The sequence below is a fragment of the Lates calcarifer genome, linkage group LG3, assembly GCF_001640805.2.
Source record: "Lates calcarifer isolate ASB-BC8 linkage group LG3, TLL_Latcal_v3, whole genome shotgun sequence".
NCBI lineage: Eukaryota > Metazoa > Chordata > Actinopteri > Centropomidae > Lates > Lates calcarifer.
In genome coordinates, this window is record NC_066835.1 from 15,625,913 (window position 1) to 15,641,358 (window position 15,446).

General features: G+C 42.0%; 1 protein-coding gene across 1 annotated transcript in view; it reads left to right on the forward strand.

The window, feature by feature from the left end:
• Positions 1–15,446, forward strand: part of stt3b (STT3 oligosaccharyltransferase complex catalytic subunit B) — a 75,394-nt gene that overhangs the window by 47,173 nt on the left and 12,775 nt on the right. The window contains exons 5-9 of the mRNA XM_018685387.2: positions 5,875–5,974; positions 7,545–7,643; positions 9,945–10,091; positions 13,217–13,265; positions 13,969–14,123. Of these exons, the coding sequence (XP_018540903.1) occupies positions 5,875–5,974; positions 7,545–7,643; positions 9,945–10,091; positions 13,217–13,265; positions 13,969–14,123 (550 nt within the window). The remainder of the gene's footprint in view (positions 1–5,874; positions 5,975–7,544; positions 7,644–9,944; positions 10,092–13,216; positions 13,266–13,968; positions 14,124–15,446) is intronic.

The following is a 15,446-nucleotide window of genomic DNA, read 5'->3' on the forward strand; positions in this document are numbered from 1 at the left end:
AATCAGTTATTAATGTAATGGATAGTTGCAGCACTAGTATAATAACTGTTGTTCTTGACAAATCCTTTTACCATTGCTTGTCCTACTTTTTTATTCATTTATTTATCTGACAACATGAATGGTTTCCATAAATATTCATTCATTATAAGCAGCAAGGGATTTCATGATTTTTAGGTAAAATGTAAAACGAGAGAGCAACATAAATACCCTGCGTTTTGGCATGCACGAAAAACATTGAGGATTCACAGTTTGGTACTTGTCTTTACTTGACTTGAATTCACTGGCACGAGCTTATTACAAGAGTGGACATGAAAAACACTGCATTCTCATACCTGGAGCAGGAAATGTTTTGTCATGTTCTTCCTCCCTATTGTGAAATCCTCTTGTATCTCAACTGTCTTTTGTAAGTGCTAGTTCTGGCGATGGTCTGCCCTTTTTTTAAACACTACAACACTATACGTAAACGCTATACAAGTGTGTTGACACATGAATTCAGGAACAAGCCCGTGAGGGGGTTGATGAGAGAGATGGATAAAAAGACCATCCAGGCACACTGCCTCGGCGGCAGATTGTTTGTGTGTGTGTGAGGGAGTGAGAGCGGCTATGAAAATCTCCAGCTTCTTGCCCATTCCAGGCTAAATCTCTGTGGCCGGCAGTGAGACAGATGTCAAATGAAACAGATTACCGAAATCCAGCCTCATCGATCACACAGGGCCACGGTGTCCGAGGGGGGTAGAGAAGATTGCAGAGACAAGAGCAGGGGAGAGGGGAGTTTTGGAAAGATAAATAGAATAGGAGACAAAACAGAGTGCAGACAAAGGAATAGAGGGAGATGTGGACAGATAAGAGGGATAGAGGGGACAGAGAGATAGAGAGAAATACAGAATGATAAGACAGGAGAGAATATATTGTAACATGTAGCTTCTGCACTGTCCTAGTCAGAAGCAATGGGGACATGAATCTCCATGGTTCTTTCTCCTTATTTCTGCCTTCTCTCCTTCGTTCTGTCTCTCTCCCTCTCCTCAGTGATGTGATGTTCCTCTGTACTGTGTCTGCAGCCTTCCCAGCTGAGTCCTCTAGCAGCTATTAACAGACTCGGCTTGTAATGTATGTCACCATCAACATCACCAGCCTCCCAATCCCACTGTCTGTGCCGCATACACTCAGTGACCCACCCAGCGTTTTTCTACCGCCACATCACCTTACGCTGTCAGTTTAAGCAGGATATAGCCAAGGGTACGTTTTCCCACGGGACTCAGTCGAACGTGACACTCATAAGGCCAGTATGGAGATGGAAAGGGAGAGACCCCCTGCTTGGATATTGGCATAATCAGAGGACAGAGAAGGACAAGATTAAGAAGAGGATCAGAGTAGTAGGACCCATTGATGGACAGGCACCACAGGAACCGGTCAGGTAGCTGCGTAATATCTTCCTTCATCCCTCCAGGGGTGAGCATAGAGAGGGTGAGGATGGGGTGAGGGGGAAATCAAGAGGACAGAGCAAATGCAGATGCATGGGTCAACTGCACTGTTCATTCCTAAAGATTTGGTTTGCTTTTCTCTCTAAACCCTTCACTGTCCCCATTAGAAACCTGTACCATCAAAGCATGTCAGAAGCTCCATCAGTTTTTGGTTAAATGTTCTAGACTCTTCAGGTGATTGTTATAAAGATGTCACTGTGTTTGTTTTGCTAATAGTATGATCCTATGGATGGCAACAGTTTGCTGTCAGTCCACCACATTAGTCCAGACCGAGACATCTCAACATCTATTAGATGAATTGTCAGGACCCAAGCTTGTTCATTGAGCAGACGTTCACTGTCTCCAGGGAATGAAGCCTATTAGTAGCACCAGCATCAGGTGGAATTTTTCACTTATCCTGTCAAATATTTCAACATCTGCTCAACAGATTGACACTAAATGTTCCACTGACAGTCATAGTTTGCAGACGTTGGATCCTACTGACTTTGGAAATCCCCCACCTTTCCTTTAGCACTGTTATGAGATTGACATTTGTGGTTTTTAGTGACACGTCTCATCAACTGTCAGATGGATTTCTGTGAAATTAATGCACCCTGCTTGCAGATAAGCATTGCATGTAGCACTGTCAACAGGTTTAAACTTCCCATCAGCCTCAAATATTAGCATACTAGCACACTAAACTGTAATATCATACCAATTATAAGTAAGTGATAACATCCAGCTCATAACTAGAGTAGAATATCACTGTGTTAAGGGTAAAGAGCCAGCAGGAGTACAAGGTCAGCCCTGGAGTAATCACCGTCTGACAGACATACACACTAATATACATACTGGTTGCTACCAAACAGTGTGATCTAGATTCACACTTAAAGACTTTTTTTAATGAACCAGAAAGTCACTGTTGGTATTAGAGATGATGCATTTAATGAAGAAGCACATGGAACAACATTCATTTTCACACATAGAAGGGAAGAACGCCCTACGAGAGCAAATAGACGGGCTGGAAACAGTTGTGTGCGCATGCACACACACACACACACCCACACACACAGTCTCCCTGTTCTATGCTGTGTACTCTGTATACTCTTGAGAGTGGCCCTGTGGTCATCAGATAAGCCTGGTACGAAATGCACTGAGCGATAACAGCTAAAAGACTTTGCTCCCAACATTTTCCGATTCCTGCCCTCAGCTGTTAGCCTGTGGCTCGGGCAGAGGGCTAGCTGTTAGAACCATAATTTCAAATAGAGCTGCTTCGTGCACACAAACAAACACGCATGCATACACACACACACACATGCACAGACACACCGCTTTGGTTTTTGTCTTGGGCATTCATCTTTGCACGGTCCTCTAATGTGTCCAGATGGCCAGTTATTCCTAATTTTTTTCATCCAGGTGATTGTGCGCTCTGCTGGCTTGACTATTTGTTCTGGAGAATGGAGAGGTAAATCTGCAATCAGGGTGTATTGTAGAGTTTGCTGAATAATGGGCACTGATGCCCAAACCTTACGTCATATTAAAATTTTGGTATTTAGGCTCAGACTTGTGGATACTTTTGGGTCGATATCTAAATGGTGATTATGACCAGGAATCTTCTTTTTTGGCCATTTTAGTGATGTGGTGATCTTGATCTGTCTGTGGTTCCACTACCTTCCTTCAATATTTCTATCAGATGGATTGCTATGAAATTTTGTACAGGCATTCATGGTCCCCAGATGATGAAGCCTAAAGACTTTGGTGATTGTTCCTTAAGCTCCACCAGAAGGTCATGGTGAACTTTGCATGCACTTATCAGCCACAACAGTAAAACCTTCTGCCTAATATTGTGCTGCCAAAACAGCTCTGACCTGTCGAGGCACAGGCATGGGACTTCTGGGGGTGTCTTGTGGTGTCTGGCAACAGGACATTGACAGCAGATCCTTTGGGTCCTGTGGGTTGTAGGGTGGGGCCTCTATGGATCTGGCCTGTTCTGGCACATCCCGCAGATGGCTCAGTCAGATTGGAATCTGGGGAGTTTGGCAAGGTCAACACCTTGGGTTCTTTTGTCCTGCTCTGGTATGTGTCAAGTAACATGCAGATGAATGTCAGGATCCAAGGTTTCCCAGCAAAACATTGCATTGTAATGAGACGATCAATGTGGAAACAGTGGATAACTATTCATTTATTGTGTGAATTACATTAGTGGTAATTTCCATTTTGAGTTGTTCGCTGCGCTGAACATCTGCAAATAGTGACCATGGGAAATTTTCAGTATCTTTCATCCCACTGACAGGGCATTGAGCTTTCCCTCGCTTTTGCCAAGCTAAGTATCCAAAGGGGAAAAACAGGCCTCAAAAATAATGTTGTGCAACTTTGATTCCCTGAGTCAATAATGAACCTCAGTGATATCAGGGAGTCTAACTCAGAGGATCGATATTTTAAAGAGGCTTTTTTTATTAGTTTTACTTGGAGAAAAACTGCTGTGTTTGGTCTGTTTGACTTATTCCACATGTCTTTGGGATTAGTGTTGTATTTAGTTGACTTGTGGAGCCGGTAAGCTCTGTGTTATGTTTCCAGTTAGTTCCCAGCCAGTCAGCAACGGAGACTGGATCAGCTGCCCCTGTCTCAACACTAAAAATGAGTCTTAAATTGAACCCATCTCTTGTTTTCATTCAAGTTACGGTTCACATGCTACTAATTGACTGTCACCATCTGAGAGAACAGATGCAAACGACTGCCAAAAGATAATTGCACCTAACCATTCAGTGAGGAACTTATTTATTTGTTTTTCTTTCACACTCTGCCTTAATGTAGCATATTAATGTTTTTATCAATTAGACATGATGTTCTTGTTTTTTCCTCTGATTGCATGAGTGTAATGAATGCTCTTTTCATCGTACTTAGCAGGTGCAGTGGGGGCTCCTCTGACAAGCTGTTGCGAATAAAGGATCAAACAGTTTGCGTATATGCAGTCCCTTTTCCTGTTTAATTCATCTTTCCTCTCTGCTGTTTCTCCCTCTTTTCTCTCACACTTTCTCTCTCTTTCTTATCACTCTTGCTTTCTGTGTTTTATTCTTTTCTCTGTGCTCTTCTGACTTTCAGTCTAATGCTCCCCCTGTTTCCATTTGCCCTTTGCTGTAGTCAAGTACAGGCAATTGGAAACTTGTCAGTGATGTTTTTGTGGAGTCATTTTATAGCTGCCACATCCGCCGCAGTGATACTAAGTGGACCTCAAAAGCAGTTGAGGTATAATTTTAGTGGTGCTTTCAAAGTTATTGGTGCATCTCACATTTTACATCTAACATGTAAAGTATGATTGCCCCATTTTTATAGAATCTATATATGTCACCTTTTTTACAGCTGTGTGCTTGTGTGTAATAGTGAAGAGGCAGTAAGATGTCTTTACATCCCTTCCTGAATGATTCTGTTCAGGGTGTTTAACTTTTGTTTGATTCACATTGTTTTTGAAAATGCAGTCCATATGATTGTCTTGTTCAGGTGTTAGCATGCGCTGCTTGTCTCTCTGCTGTATATAATTAAAACATGAACACCCTTGAGTTTTGCACTGTTGGTCAGACAACACAAGACTTTTAAAAACATCACTGGGCTCAGATTTTTTGGGGGGCATTTCATCGACCAAACAATTAATTGATTAACTGGGAAAGTAATCAACTAATTAATCAGCAGTGAAAGTAATTGTCAGTTGCAGCCCCATCATGCATGAATTCTGTTTTTTGTTGTTTTTTTAAGGCAGTAGTAAAATTGGAAGTGGTTAAACCTAGCAAGGTCTAACAGCTTGATTGTGTTAAACATATTCAGTGTTGCCAGAGGTTAAGAAGTGACTGTTGTGGTCAACCTGTATGTGCGTCAGCCTGCATACAGCACTGAATTCACGAGCTACTGTAACCTGTGATTGCACAAGTGTGCCATTGTGTCAGACTTTTATACCTGTACTTTTCATGCAAACCTTTGAAACATAATCTTGTTTGTTGTCCTATTTTGGTTCGATGTCCAAATAACATATTGTCGTTGTTCTGTGATAAGCATGCATCTCCAAAACTATTTATGAGTTAAGAAAAACAGCCCTGTTTTCAGTTATGTGACTTGTGTTTTTCCACTAATCCAGTTTGTCTCTAAATGTTTTTTTTTAGCTTAAGAAGTTGGAGAATGTTCTCATCTCATAAAGGAATAAATAATCTTTCAGTTAAGCTAAGAAAAAAGAATGTAGATGGTGTGTGTCTCAACTGGACTTGGTTTCAATTAGCTCACTTCAAGGAGGCAAAACTGACACATTTTCTGCAAAGCTAAACCCACTCCACAGCTGATACAGATGATACAACAAACAAACTGAAGAGTCAGTGATCATATATGAATGTCCACAGTATGTTAACTGATGTCTGTGTTTGTGTTCTAGGTGTCAGCATGGGGAGGTTATGTGTTTATTATCAACCTGATTCCTCTGCATGTGTTTGTGCTGCTGCTGATGCAACGCTACAGCAGAAGAGTCTACATCGGTACGTCACACACACACACACACACACACACACACACACAACCAATTAAACCAGACAATAACTTTTTTTTTTCTTCTGTGACATGCTGTTTAAAACTCCCCCACATGCAGCAGCTGAAATGGAAAGTGTTTTTCAGCTCTTCTCCCATTAGGATAAAAATGTATGCTGTAAACAGACAAACCGCTACTTCTTCCCATGTGTCTCCCAACATCGATGCCTAAGCATTTGACCCTGAAACAAGCTCAAATGCCCAGTCACGCCTGTGCTCATCTCTCACCTCCATAAGCATTCCATCATCAGCGGTGCAGACATCCACACACCCACACACCACTTAACAGTAAATGCAGCCACCTGCTACCTGATCCTCTTTTCTTTTCTTTTTTTTTTCCTTTTTTTTTGCAACTACCAGAGGCAGAGCACTGGTGAAGAGGATAGGCTTGTTATTTCACAGAACATCCGAGTTTCACAGCACGTGGCAGCTCCAGCGCATTATCCGTTCAGAGCTCAGAGAACTCGAGCTCAATCCTTCAGACCCTCCACCATCCACGCATCCGTCGTCAGCTTAGCTGTGAGCTCGCGGCAGGCACTCCTGTCGTGGTCAAGATAAATGATACCATGTCAAGTATCATTTACACATGATTATATGTTGTACTCAGTGTAACTACAAAGCAGAGACTTTGAGAGCTTTGAAAATGAATTATGGCCTCTTCACAGTTAGAGGGCTTTGACCTACCTCAGCTCTATCTCCAAATAGTTCTTGAACAATGAGACTCTACTTAACAATACAGGGCTGTTAGATGAAGTGGAAAATTTCTTTCCGCGTCCACCGTTCTTCAAGGATATCTGTAGCCTGAGCATCATCCAGCAACCTTGCATACCTTCTGGTAGCAAATTAGAGATGGAGAAATATATTTGTAGATGTATTCTGTTGACAGAAAAAAAAACAGTAGGTCTTCAAGCGCCTCCTCAACCTCAACCTCACCTTACCTCCTCGCTTCATTTTCTAGCTCTTCTTTTCAGAGCCAGGTGTCTTTCAGTCACAACGCAGGAACATACAAAAGGAAAAAAGAAAATCCTGGTTTAATAAAACACCTTGCAGTCTATATTCCCTCATAATTCATCTCTCTCTGTCTTGAGTCAATAGCAGATGTGTGAGAAAGAGATTGCTGAGGGCGGTCACAACTACTTCAAAAACGAGGCGCACTCTTCAGGAAGACTATGAAATCTTAATTAAGCTGGTGCGTCTGCGAATCGGTTCCCCCCAGCTACAAAGGTGGGAGTTTCACTGTTCTCAGCACTGTCGTCTCACTCCGGGCCTCCCCGCCACACTGCACCGAGCCAGCTCCCATTTTCTGAGTAAATGACATTGGATTAGGTATTTTGTATTTACTCCCTCTGAGGTGCGACAGTGAAAATCAATAGAGTTTAAACACCACTGTTGAGGTTGATTTTCCTTAGTTTGACCCAAACTCGAGTGGTAGAGAACAACAGAGGGTTTTCAGCAGTGCAATAGTTTATTTTGATTGTTTGATTTCTTATCTGGTCTGGTTTGTCTCTTCTCTCTCTGCAGCGTACAGCACGTTCTACATCGTAGGTCTCATCCTGTCGATGCAGGTCCCTTTCGTCGGCTTCCAGCCAATCAGGACCAGCGAGCACATGGCGGCTGCTGGTAAGTCCCACCCTCTCTATGTCTGGAGTGTGTGATCCTGCATTCCTCACAGAAAAACAAGGAAACGCTAACTTTACAGGCAGATGACAAATTAAAGAAACAACCTGAACAATGAGAGGAGAAACTGATAATGCCTCCCCTCCACAGGGGGAGGGGAGGGGAGGCAACCACTGAATGGTTTGAAGACAATGAAATTGATATGAATCATATACTATGGCCTTCAAAGTCACCAGATCTCAACCCAGTTGTATACCAGATTAAGAGAATTATTACTTGACACTGCAGTTCCCCTCAGCTCTGCCAAAGGTTTTAGTGTCTTTCAGCTCATTGTTTTGGTTTTTACGGCCAACTTTACCATTTTGGATCCCTCTCATCAACCTTTATTTCCCTCTGTACGCTACGTGCCAAACACCACATGGCAGACAAACAAGCAAAGCAATCATGCATTTGGCAGTTAAATAGCAAAACATTTTCCTCAAGAGAAAGAATGTGAATACTGGACTTAAAAGTAGCTTGAAACACAACTCTAAATGAATGCTAATGTTGTTCTGTGTCTGCTCTGTGTCTAAATATGCAACTGCTTGCCAACAAGTTCACTATATCAATTTGATAAGATGATAATGTGTGTTGTGTTTACAGCCTGTTACTCTAAGCACATCTGCATAAAAAACTAAAACAGACTTTTGTTATCATGAATACCATGAATTACAGTGACATTTTTTGCATTTTAACACTATGCAACATTCCTATTTGAAGTTACGTAAAGTAAGTGATCAGACTGTCTGTCGTGGTTTTGAACAAGGACACTCACTGCAGAGATTATATTTCAGTGCTTTCATATCAACTTCCAACCTTCCGTGACCCTGCCAACAAATTTATGCCACAAAACATAGAGGAAACGGTTTAGGCTGACTGCAGTAGTTCATGTATTAAAGGTGTGACTTTACATAAGCCACTTGCTTGTTATCCAAAGCACCTTACAGTACCGTGGATGCACACATTTTAAGATTGGTTGGCTCCAGCGGGAATTGAATCCCCGTGTGCTGATGGCGTTAGTCATGCTCTGTCTGTAGAAGAACACAAGGCCTTCCTAGAATACATTTACCAAATAGAAATAAGTAAGCAGCTTCACATGCCACCCATATGGGTTTAGCGCTTTAAGTACTTTTCATTTTTGGCTTGTGGGTAGTTTATTAAAGCTTGTTCAGTTTCGCCTCTCAAGAGTGGTCCCATCTGCTGCCTGACAGCGCGGATCGGGTGCGTACGTGCATGCACGATCCTTGTGTTCATTTACATCCAGATTGGGAGTGGACTGTCGTTGGCAGCTTCAGGAAGCTGAGCAACACCTTTTTTTTTTGAGAATTCTCTTTACACTGCAGCAGGCGTACGTTGAAGTGTCCCTGTTTTCCTGGGTGTCTACAGCACAAACAGCATTATGAAAGGCTTTGAAGAATGCACCACCAAAAAATCATCTCTGCCTCACTGTGTTTTTGGCTCCCCACTCTCCCTCTTTCTCTCTCTCTGAAAAAAAGTGAGTGTGTTTTTATGTCGCCAGGGTAGCAGCTGCTCAGAACATCTGGTGGTAGCATTCAGGGAGCACAGTGGGAGACAGGAAGAGAGTGACAGAGCCATGGACCTGTCGGTACCGTTGTGATATCAGCCCCTGAGGCAGGCAGGCAGCAGCAAGCAAGCAGGGAGGGATGGTGGCATAGAGTGACAAGCGTGTTAGCACCATGGCGTCTCTCCGGGAGACAGGCAGGGGCTTAACCTTGGAAACGGGAGAGACCCGCTGCGGGTGGTGGTGGGCTAGCGGAGGAGTAGGTCAATTTCACACAAGGTTTGTAGAAGGATGGGAGGTGACGAAACAGAGGGAAACCAGACCTCTTTTTAATTTTTTATATATCGAATTCACCAGACAAACAAAGAGACTCACTGGAGAAAACACCACTGAGAAAGTGACACAGCAAAGGAATGGAGGGAAGAAGTGTGACCGAAGGTGGCTGCGAAAATAAAGACAAGGCGAGGGGAAGAGAACGGCTTATTTACACAAATCTGTCTCATGCATTTGAAATATGTTGTCCCGCAGTATTTGTCTTTCACATCTGCATGAACAGCCAAAGGGGATATCGCGATCTGCTTTGTCGAGAAATCTGCCAAACTGACAACGGCACTTCTTAACCACGAAAACCCACTTTGTACCCTGCAGGAGGCGGGATGAATCGAGGCCTCCTCGGATATTCAGTGTGAGTTTCCTGTGCATGTTTGCTCATTCTTTTGCTTCTCACTGTGGCTTTTCCTCAGGTGTGTTTGCACTTCTCCAAGCCTATGCCTTCCTGCAGTACCTGAAGGACAGGCTGACCAGACAGGAGTTCCAGACGCTTTTCTTCCTTGGAGTCTCTCTGGCTGCCGGCGTAGTCTTCCTCACAGTGATCTATCTCACGTACACAGGTCTGTATGTCCTGCTCGCATGTAGTCACTGTGTTGTTTAGTCAGGTATATTGTAGGAGCAGGAAGTAAATACTTTACTTTAATTAGTTGATATATTTGATCATCTAAAAATTAATTAGAACAATAATCGATCAGTCATTTCAGGCAGTTCTCCAAGTTTTAACCTCTTTATCGAACAAAAACCATTAATATCAAATTAGGACCTTGGGCTCTGGGAAACTGTCAGACATTTTTCTCTATTTTCTGACACAGTATAAGCTAAATTCACTGAAAAAATAATCCTGAAAATAGTCATCATTTGTAGCCCGGCTTATAAATTATCATCAGTTGCAGGCAGTCAAAAGGCAAATGTATGAGATGCTGTCATGAGGTAAACTGGTAAAGATGAGTGATGTGTGAATATTTAAACAAAGCTACTGCCAACAAAAAAACAAAAACAAAATCCAGTTTGTCCTGCAATTTTTTCTTGGTCTTCTTAATGTAGAATCACTTTCTAATAGCAGAGTTATATTCCAGTAATGAAATAGAAGAGGGTAATGGCTTCTCCCCCATCTGTTTGTCTGTTTATAAGCACAATATGTCAAAAAAAATATCCTGAATCTCACTCGGATTTGGTGGACAGATAGCCTTTTGTGCATGGATCAGTTGATTAGATTTTGATGGTGATCCAGATCTGGGATTTCAGCCATTTTAGGTTTTTTTTTTTTTAATTTCTCTTTTTAGCCAAAAGTTAAGAATGTTCATACACTATCCCGTGGTTGTCTGACCTCCAGTCCCCCCCATTGGACTGCTAATCAGCACTTTGTTGGTCAGAAAATTAAACCTGGAAGGCAAATGATAAACAAGTATAAATGGATATGGATGCTGCAGCTCTGTGAGTTGGAAAATTGTTAAGCGTTGGTGGAGGATTGTGCTCCACTGAGTGTCTTTGTGAACTTATTGTTTTTATCTGGCCTGGTTGAACCCTGATATGCACAGCCAGCTGGTTGATCTTTGTCCTTGTTAATGTTATTCTTCATTACTTTGAGCTCAGCCTGGTTTTGTGGCCACAGAGGAGGTCTCAAGGTTTCAAATGTTGCCTCCTTACTATTTATTTATTCTGTCTGCTAAAGAGTTCAGATTTTTGATGACAAATTCAACATCTCAAACTATTTAGGATACACATAGCTTACAAATGTATTGTAAAAGCATCAAGAGATGGAGATTTTAGTGCACAAAAGCACAAATTCCCCCACAGAAGCCATTTTTAAATACCTTTCCCCAGCATCACTGCGGCTTTGCCTCCTTATCTAGTGGTGTATTAGCTCATACTGGTCCCAAGAAAACTAACACAGTTTGTTGTGTAAAAGGGGAGCTTACTTATCCCCTCAGGTGGTGTGTGCACACCTTTTCTGCAGTGTTTAATGAGCCTTAATGAAGTATGTGACTGGTTTTACCTGACATCATTTATTAGTTTTCTCACCTTGATCATTGTAGCAGATTATTCACTTGCCTTAAACCCAAAATCTGACATTCTGTCACTCCACATTATGCAAACACTGCAGCCAGGCCTTTTGCCCAGAGCAAAGAGACGGTGGCACATTACATCTACAGTAATGTTGGCGTCCTCAGATTGGTCGCCTGCCTGCTTTTAGAACTGACCAGCCACTCCTGTGGACGCAGTCATCTGGTGTGTTTTGGGGGCGGGGTGGGGGGACTGGCTTCGACCGGACGTCTGGTAAACATTGCGATCTGGCAGCCATCTGAACGGAGCAGAGGGAGTCAGTGGCTGTTTGGTGATAAGCCAGTTTTGCAGCAAGTCTGCTCTCGTCTGTCAGACTTTTTCATCTCATAAAAATCTCTGCAACACAAGAGTAGCCGGGTGGGTTTCCTCAGCATCTTGAACATGGAGCCAAGTATTGATCGGTGGAATCAGTGTCATCCTTTAAATCACCTCTCGAAATATCTCCTTCATCTCACTTTTGCTGCTTTTCCTCATCTTTCTCATGACTGCTGTGGTTCAGCGCTCTGGAAATTATTATTTTAAAAGCGCCTTTTTTTTCCTTTTTCTTTTACGATGGTGATTATGTCATCATCAAGACTAAACACATTTTTCACAGTCTCTTTTAAAAGCAACAAAGGGCACAACACAGCATGTATATGTTGGTGAAAACACATCACAGAATGTAAAGTATGGGGCTGAGGCTTTTGTTTGTGTTGTCTGCGCACATGTGAGTGTGTGAGTGGCTGCGAGAGCCCCAAGGCAACAGTTCAGAGCTGAAAATGTATTCCAGATCAAAGCTTAACCAAAATAAGACATTTGTATGCGCACATGAAATGCCCTGTGCGGTCTAATTTGCAGCTTAAATGGTTTCAGTTACATTTATAAACAAGTCAATTCAAGTAATTAAGTACCATCAATAGAATACATTTTCAGCATTGACACAGTCTCTTCTGAGATTTCCCTTGGTCTAGAACCATAGTTTGCAGACAGTTCACCTTCACAGTTTAGTCAGTAGGCTACACATGCAAAACTTATGTTTACATTTACATTTAAGTTTCAAATCGTGATTTTCTTCTAGCTGCGTTTCTTGGTGCATTACCGCCAAGAAAACCGGTACCAAAACATCATGTCATCTTGCTCCTGGTGCTTTTTTTTTACTTGCTTGTTGCATATTTAGTCATGAATATTTACTGTTGTAAAGAAATATGTGAGCTCAGAAACTAGTTTTCGGGGTTATTTATCTGTAAATCACAACAGTATATGTATGTAGTATATTTCAGTGTAGTCTCACACAGTGAACAGTAAGGCTGTGCTGTAGACCTCCGTTGTAATATCCTCAGGCAATCTCTGCTACACATTTTTCCCAGCCTGTAGGTCAGATAGTATTTGCCGTTTTATTTATTCAAAGCTGCACAGTTGGGTTGAGTTTGCCCTATAAATAATTAACCTTTGTTGTAACAAAGGACAACCAAATGAAAGTATTTTGAAGTTGTTCTAATATATTTTTCTGTTACTGTCTTGTCTTGTTCGCCTGTACACAATTCAACAAACTTCCTGCACACCTCAGCAATTTCTCAAATGGATTGAGCGTAACACGTCAAGAATTTTATATTTCTTTACTGATTGTGTTTTCTTTCTCTAGGATACATCGCTCCATGGAGTGGTCGCTTCTACTCTCTCTGGGACACCGGGTAAGATCTGCTGACCCTCACAGTCTCACTGTCGATGGAGCACTTGTTCAATCAAGTACATGTTTGTGTTTTCTAAGACAGTTATACCCCCCTCGCTCCATGCACCATCCCAGAGGGGAAAACAGTACAACACAGGCCCTGTGTTGAACTATTGTCTTACTTCCAAATAGCACCAGGCACGCTGTGTTCTCCAAATGCACTGCAGCGTGTTTGATATTTCAGCACACCCAATCAATTCTCCCACCATTTGCTGACTGAAGCAGTATGGGAGGGTTTCTTTTTTTTCTTTCTTTCTTTCCTTTGGTGGCTGATACTAATTCCTTAATGTGCTGTGTGTTTTTCTTTCCCAGCGGTAATCACAAAACACTTAAGAGAGAAATATTTAAAATTGTATAGAAACTGCTGTGTAAAAGAGTGCATAATGAATAAAGAGGGAACACACAGATCAGAAACTAGCAGCAAAAAAAAAAAAAACATTACTCATCAGTAGTGCTAAATTTGTTCATATTTTAGCATGAGCATGCTGGGGAGGTAAATTATCTTTTTTTTGCTCATAATTCTGGAGTTAATCAGGAGGATCTATTGTATAATTTGTCTTAACACTCCCAACGCGCTCAACCCAACATGAATTACATCCTGTCTCTCTGCCTCCTCCCCCTTCTTTCTGCCCTCCTCTCCTCACCCTCCCTCTCCGTATCCCCAGCTACGCCAAGATCCACATCCCCATCATAGCGTCGGTGTCGGAGCACCAGCCGACGACATGGGTCTCCTTCTTCTTCGACCTCCACATCCTGGTCTGCACCTTCCCAGCAGGCCTCTGGTTCTGCATCAAGAACATCAACGACGAACGAGTGTTTGGTAGGAATGTTTTAGCAAATTCCCAGCTGCACAGTTTTTGAAAATGTGCTTCAAAACCTTAATTTTCACTGGCTTGAAATACAAGGAGCAGCTGGTTCCAGAGGTATTTTTCCCTACACCATGAATTTCCAAATTATTTTTTTCCTTTAAAGATCTCTTCAGTGTTACTCAACATAGAAACACAGGAGGCTCCTAAATAATATATCAAGCCTATAGGTTTGTGTTAGGGCTGCTTATTTGAATTATTTAAACTTTGTTTCCCAGAAATCATGTTTTCATCCATGTGATCAGCAGCATGACTCTACATCTGACCATCTGTCGGTCCACAACTTTGATCGAGACTGAAATATCTCAACTATTATTGGATGTGTTGTCATGGAAGTTTGTACAGACATTCATGTTCCCCAGAGGATGATCTGTAAATACTACTGTGTTGAAAGTGAGACGCAAATTCGGGAGGTTACACTCATGAAAACACGGCGTCACAATTGCTGAATCCATCCAAAACTGACTCTAAGTACACACATCACAGAATTGTACGATCTGTGATTGGATATTTCTTTAGTTGTAACAACTCTCCACCTTTCATGTTTTATTAATGGAAAATTCATTTTTTATCAAGGAACTGATTTGGGTTTCACGACTGTTAGCCACCTGACTTTGTCTTTGTCTAGAGAATAAATGTAATTTTTTTTTTTTTTCCTCCCACAACCAGAGGTTTCTCCTCCTGCTTCACAGATCTAATGTATCATTCATCATTTGTCAGTTTAACCAGGGTTGTTCTTAAATCACTAATTGTTCTGCTATTACTGTCATTTATCTGCTTTATGCACAGTGAGCTGTGATGAACATGCATGATTTGTAAATATTATATAATCAGTCATTTTAAAAATGCCTGGACAGATTGCAGCATAGTCTCGCCTGGTGATCTGAGTGAATGCCTCCTGGTTTAGGATAGATTCTCAGCTGTACAGTATGTCCTCTGTCTCCAGTAGTGTGATGTACTCTCAGCTTTCAAACAGCCTGAAAGGAAAACACAGAGCGGCGAATTAACTTCTTTAAAAAAACAACTCCAGCAGCAACAAGACAACCTGGATCAAGGGCAGAGAACCTTTTGAGCACTAGAACCACAGTCCTTCAACAGCCTGTTTCTCCCTCAGACTTAATCAGCCCATTACAGCTATTGATTAGCTGTGCACCTGTTGAGCCGGGTCGGCACTTTTCAAGGACAGAGAGCAGCCAGCACCTCCTCCTTTATAGGGTTTGAGTTGCGCACAGCTAACATAGACTGATTATGCAGCGTTACTCTAACAACACAGTTTC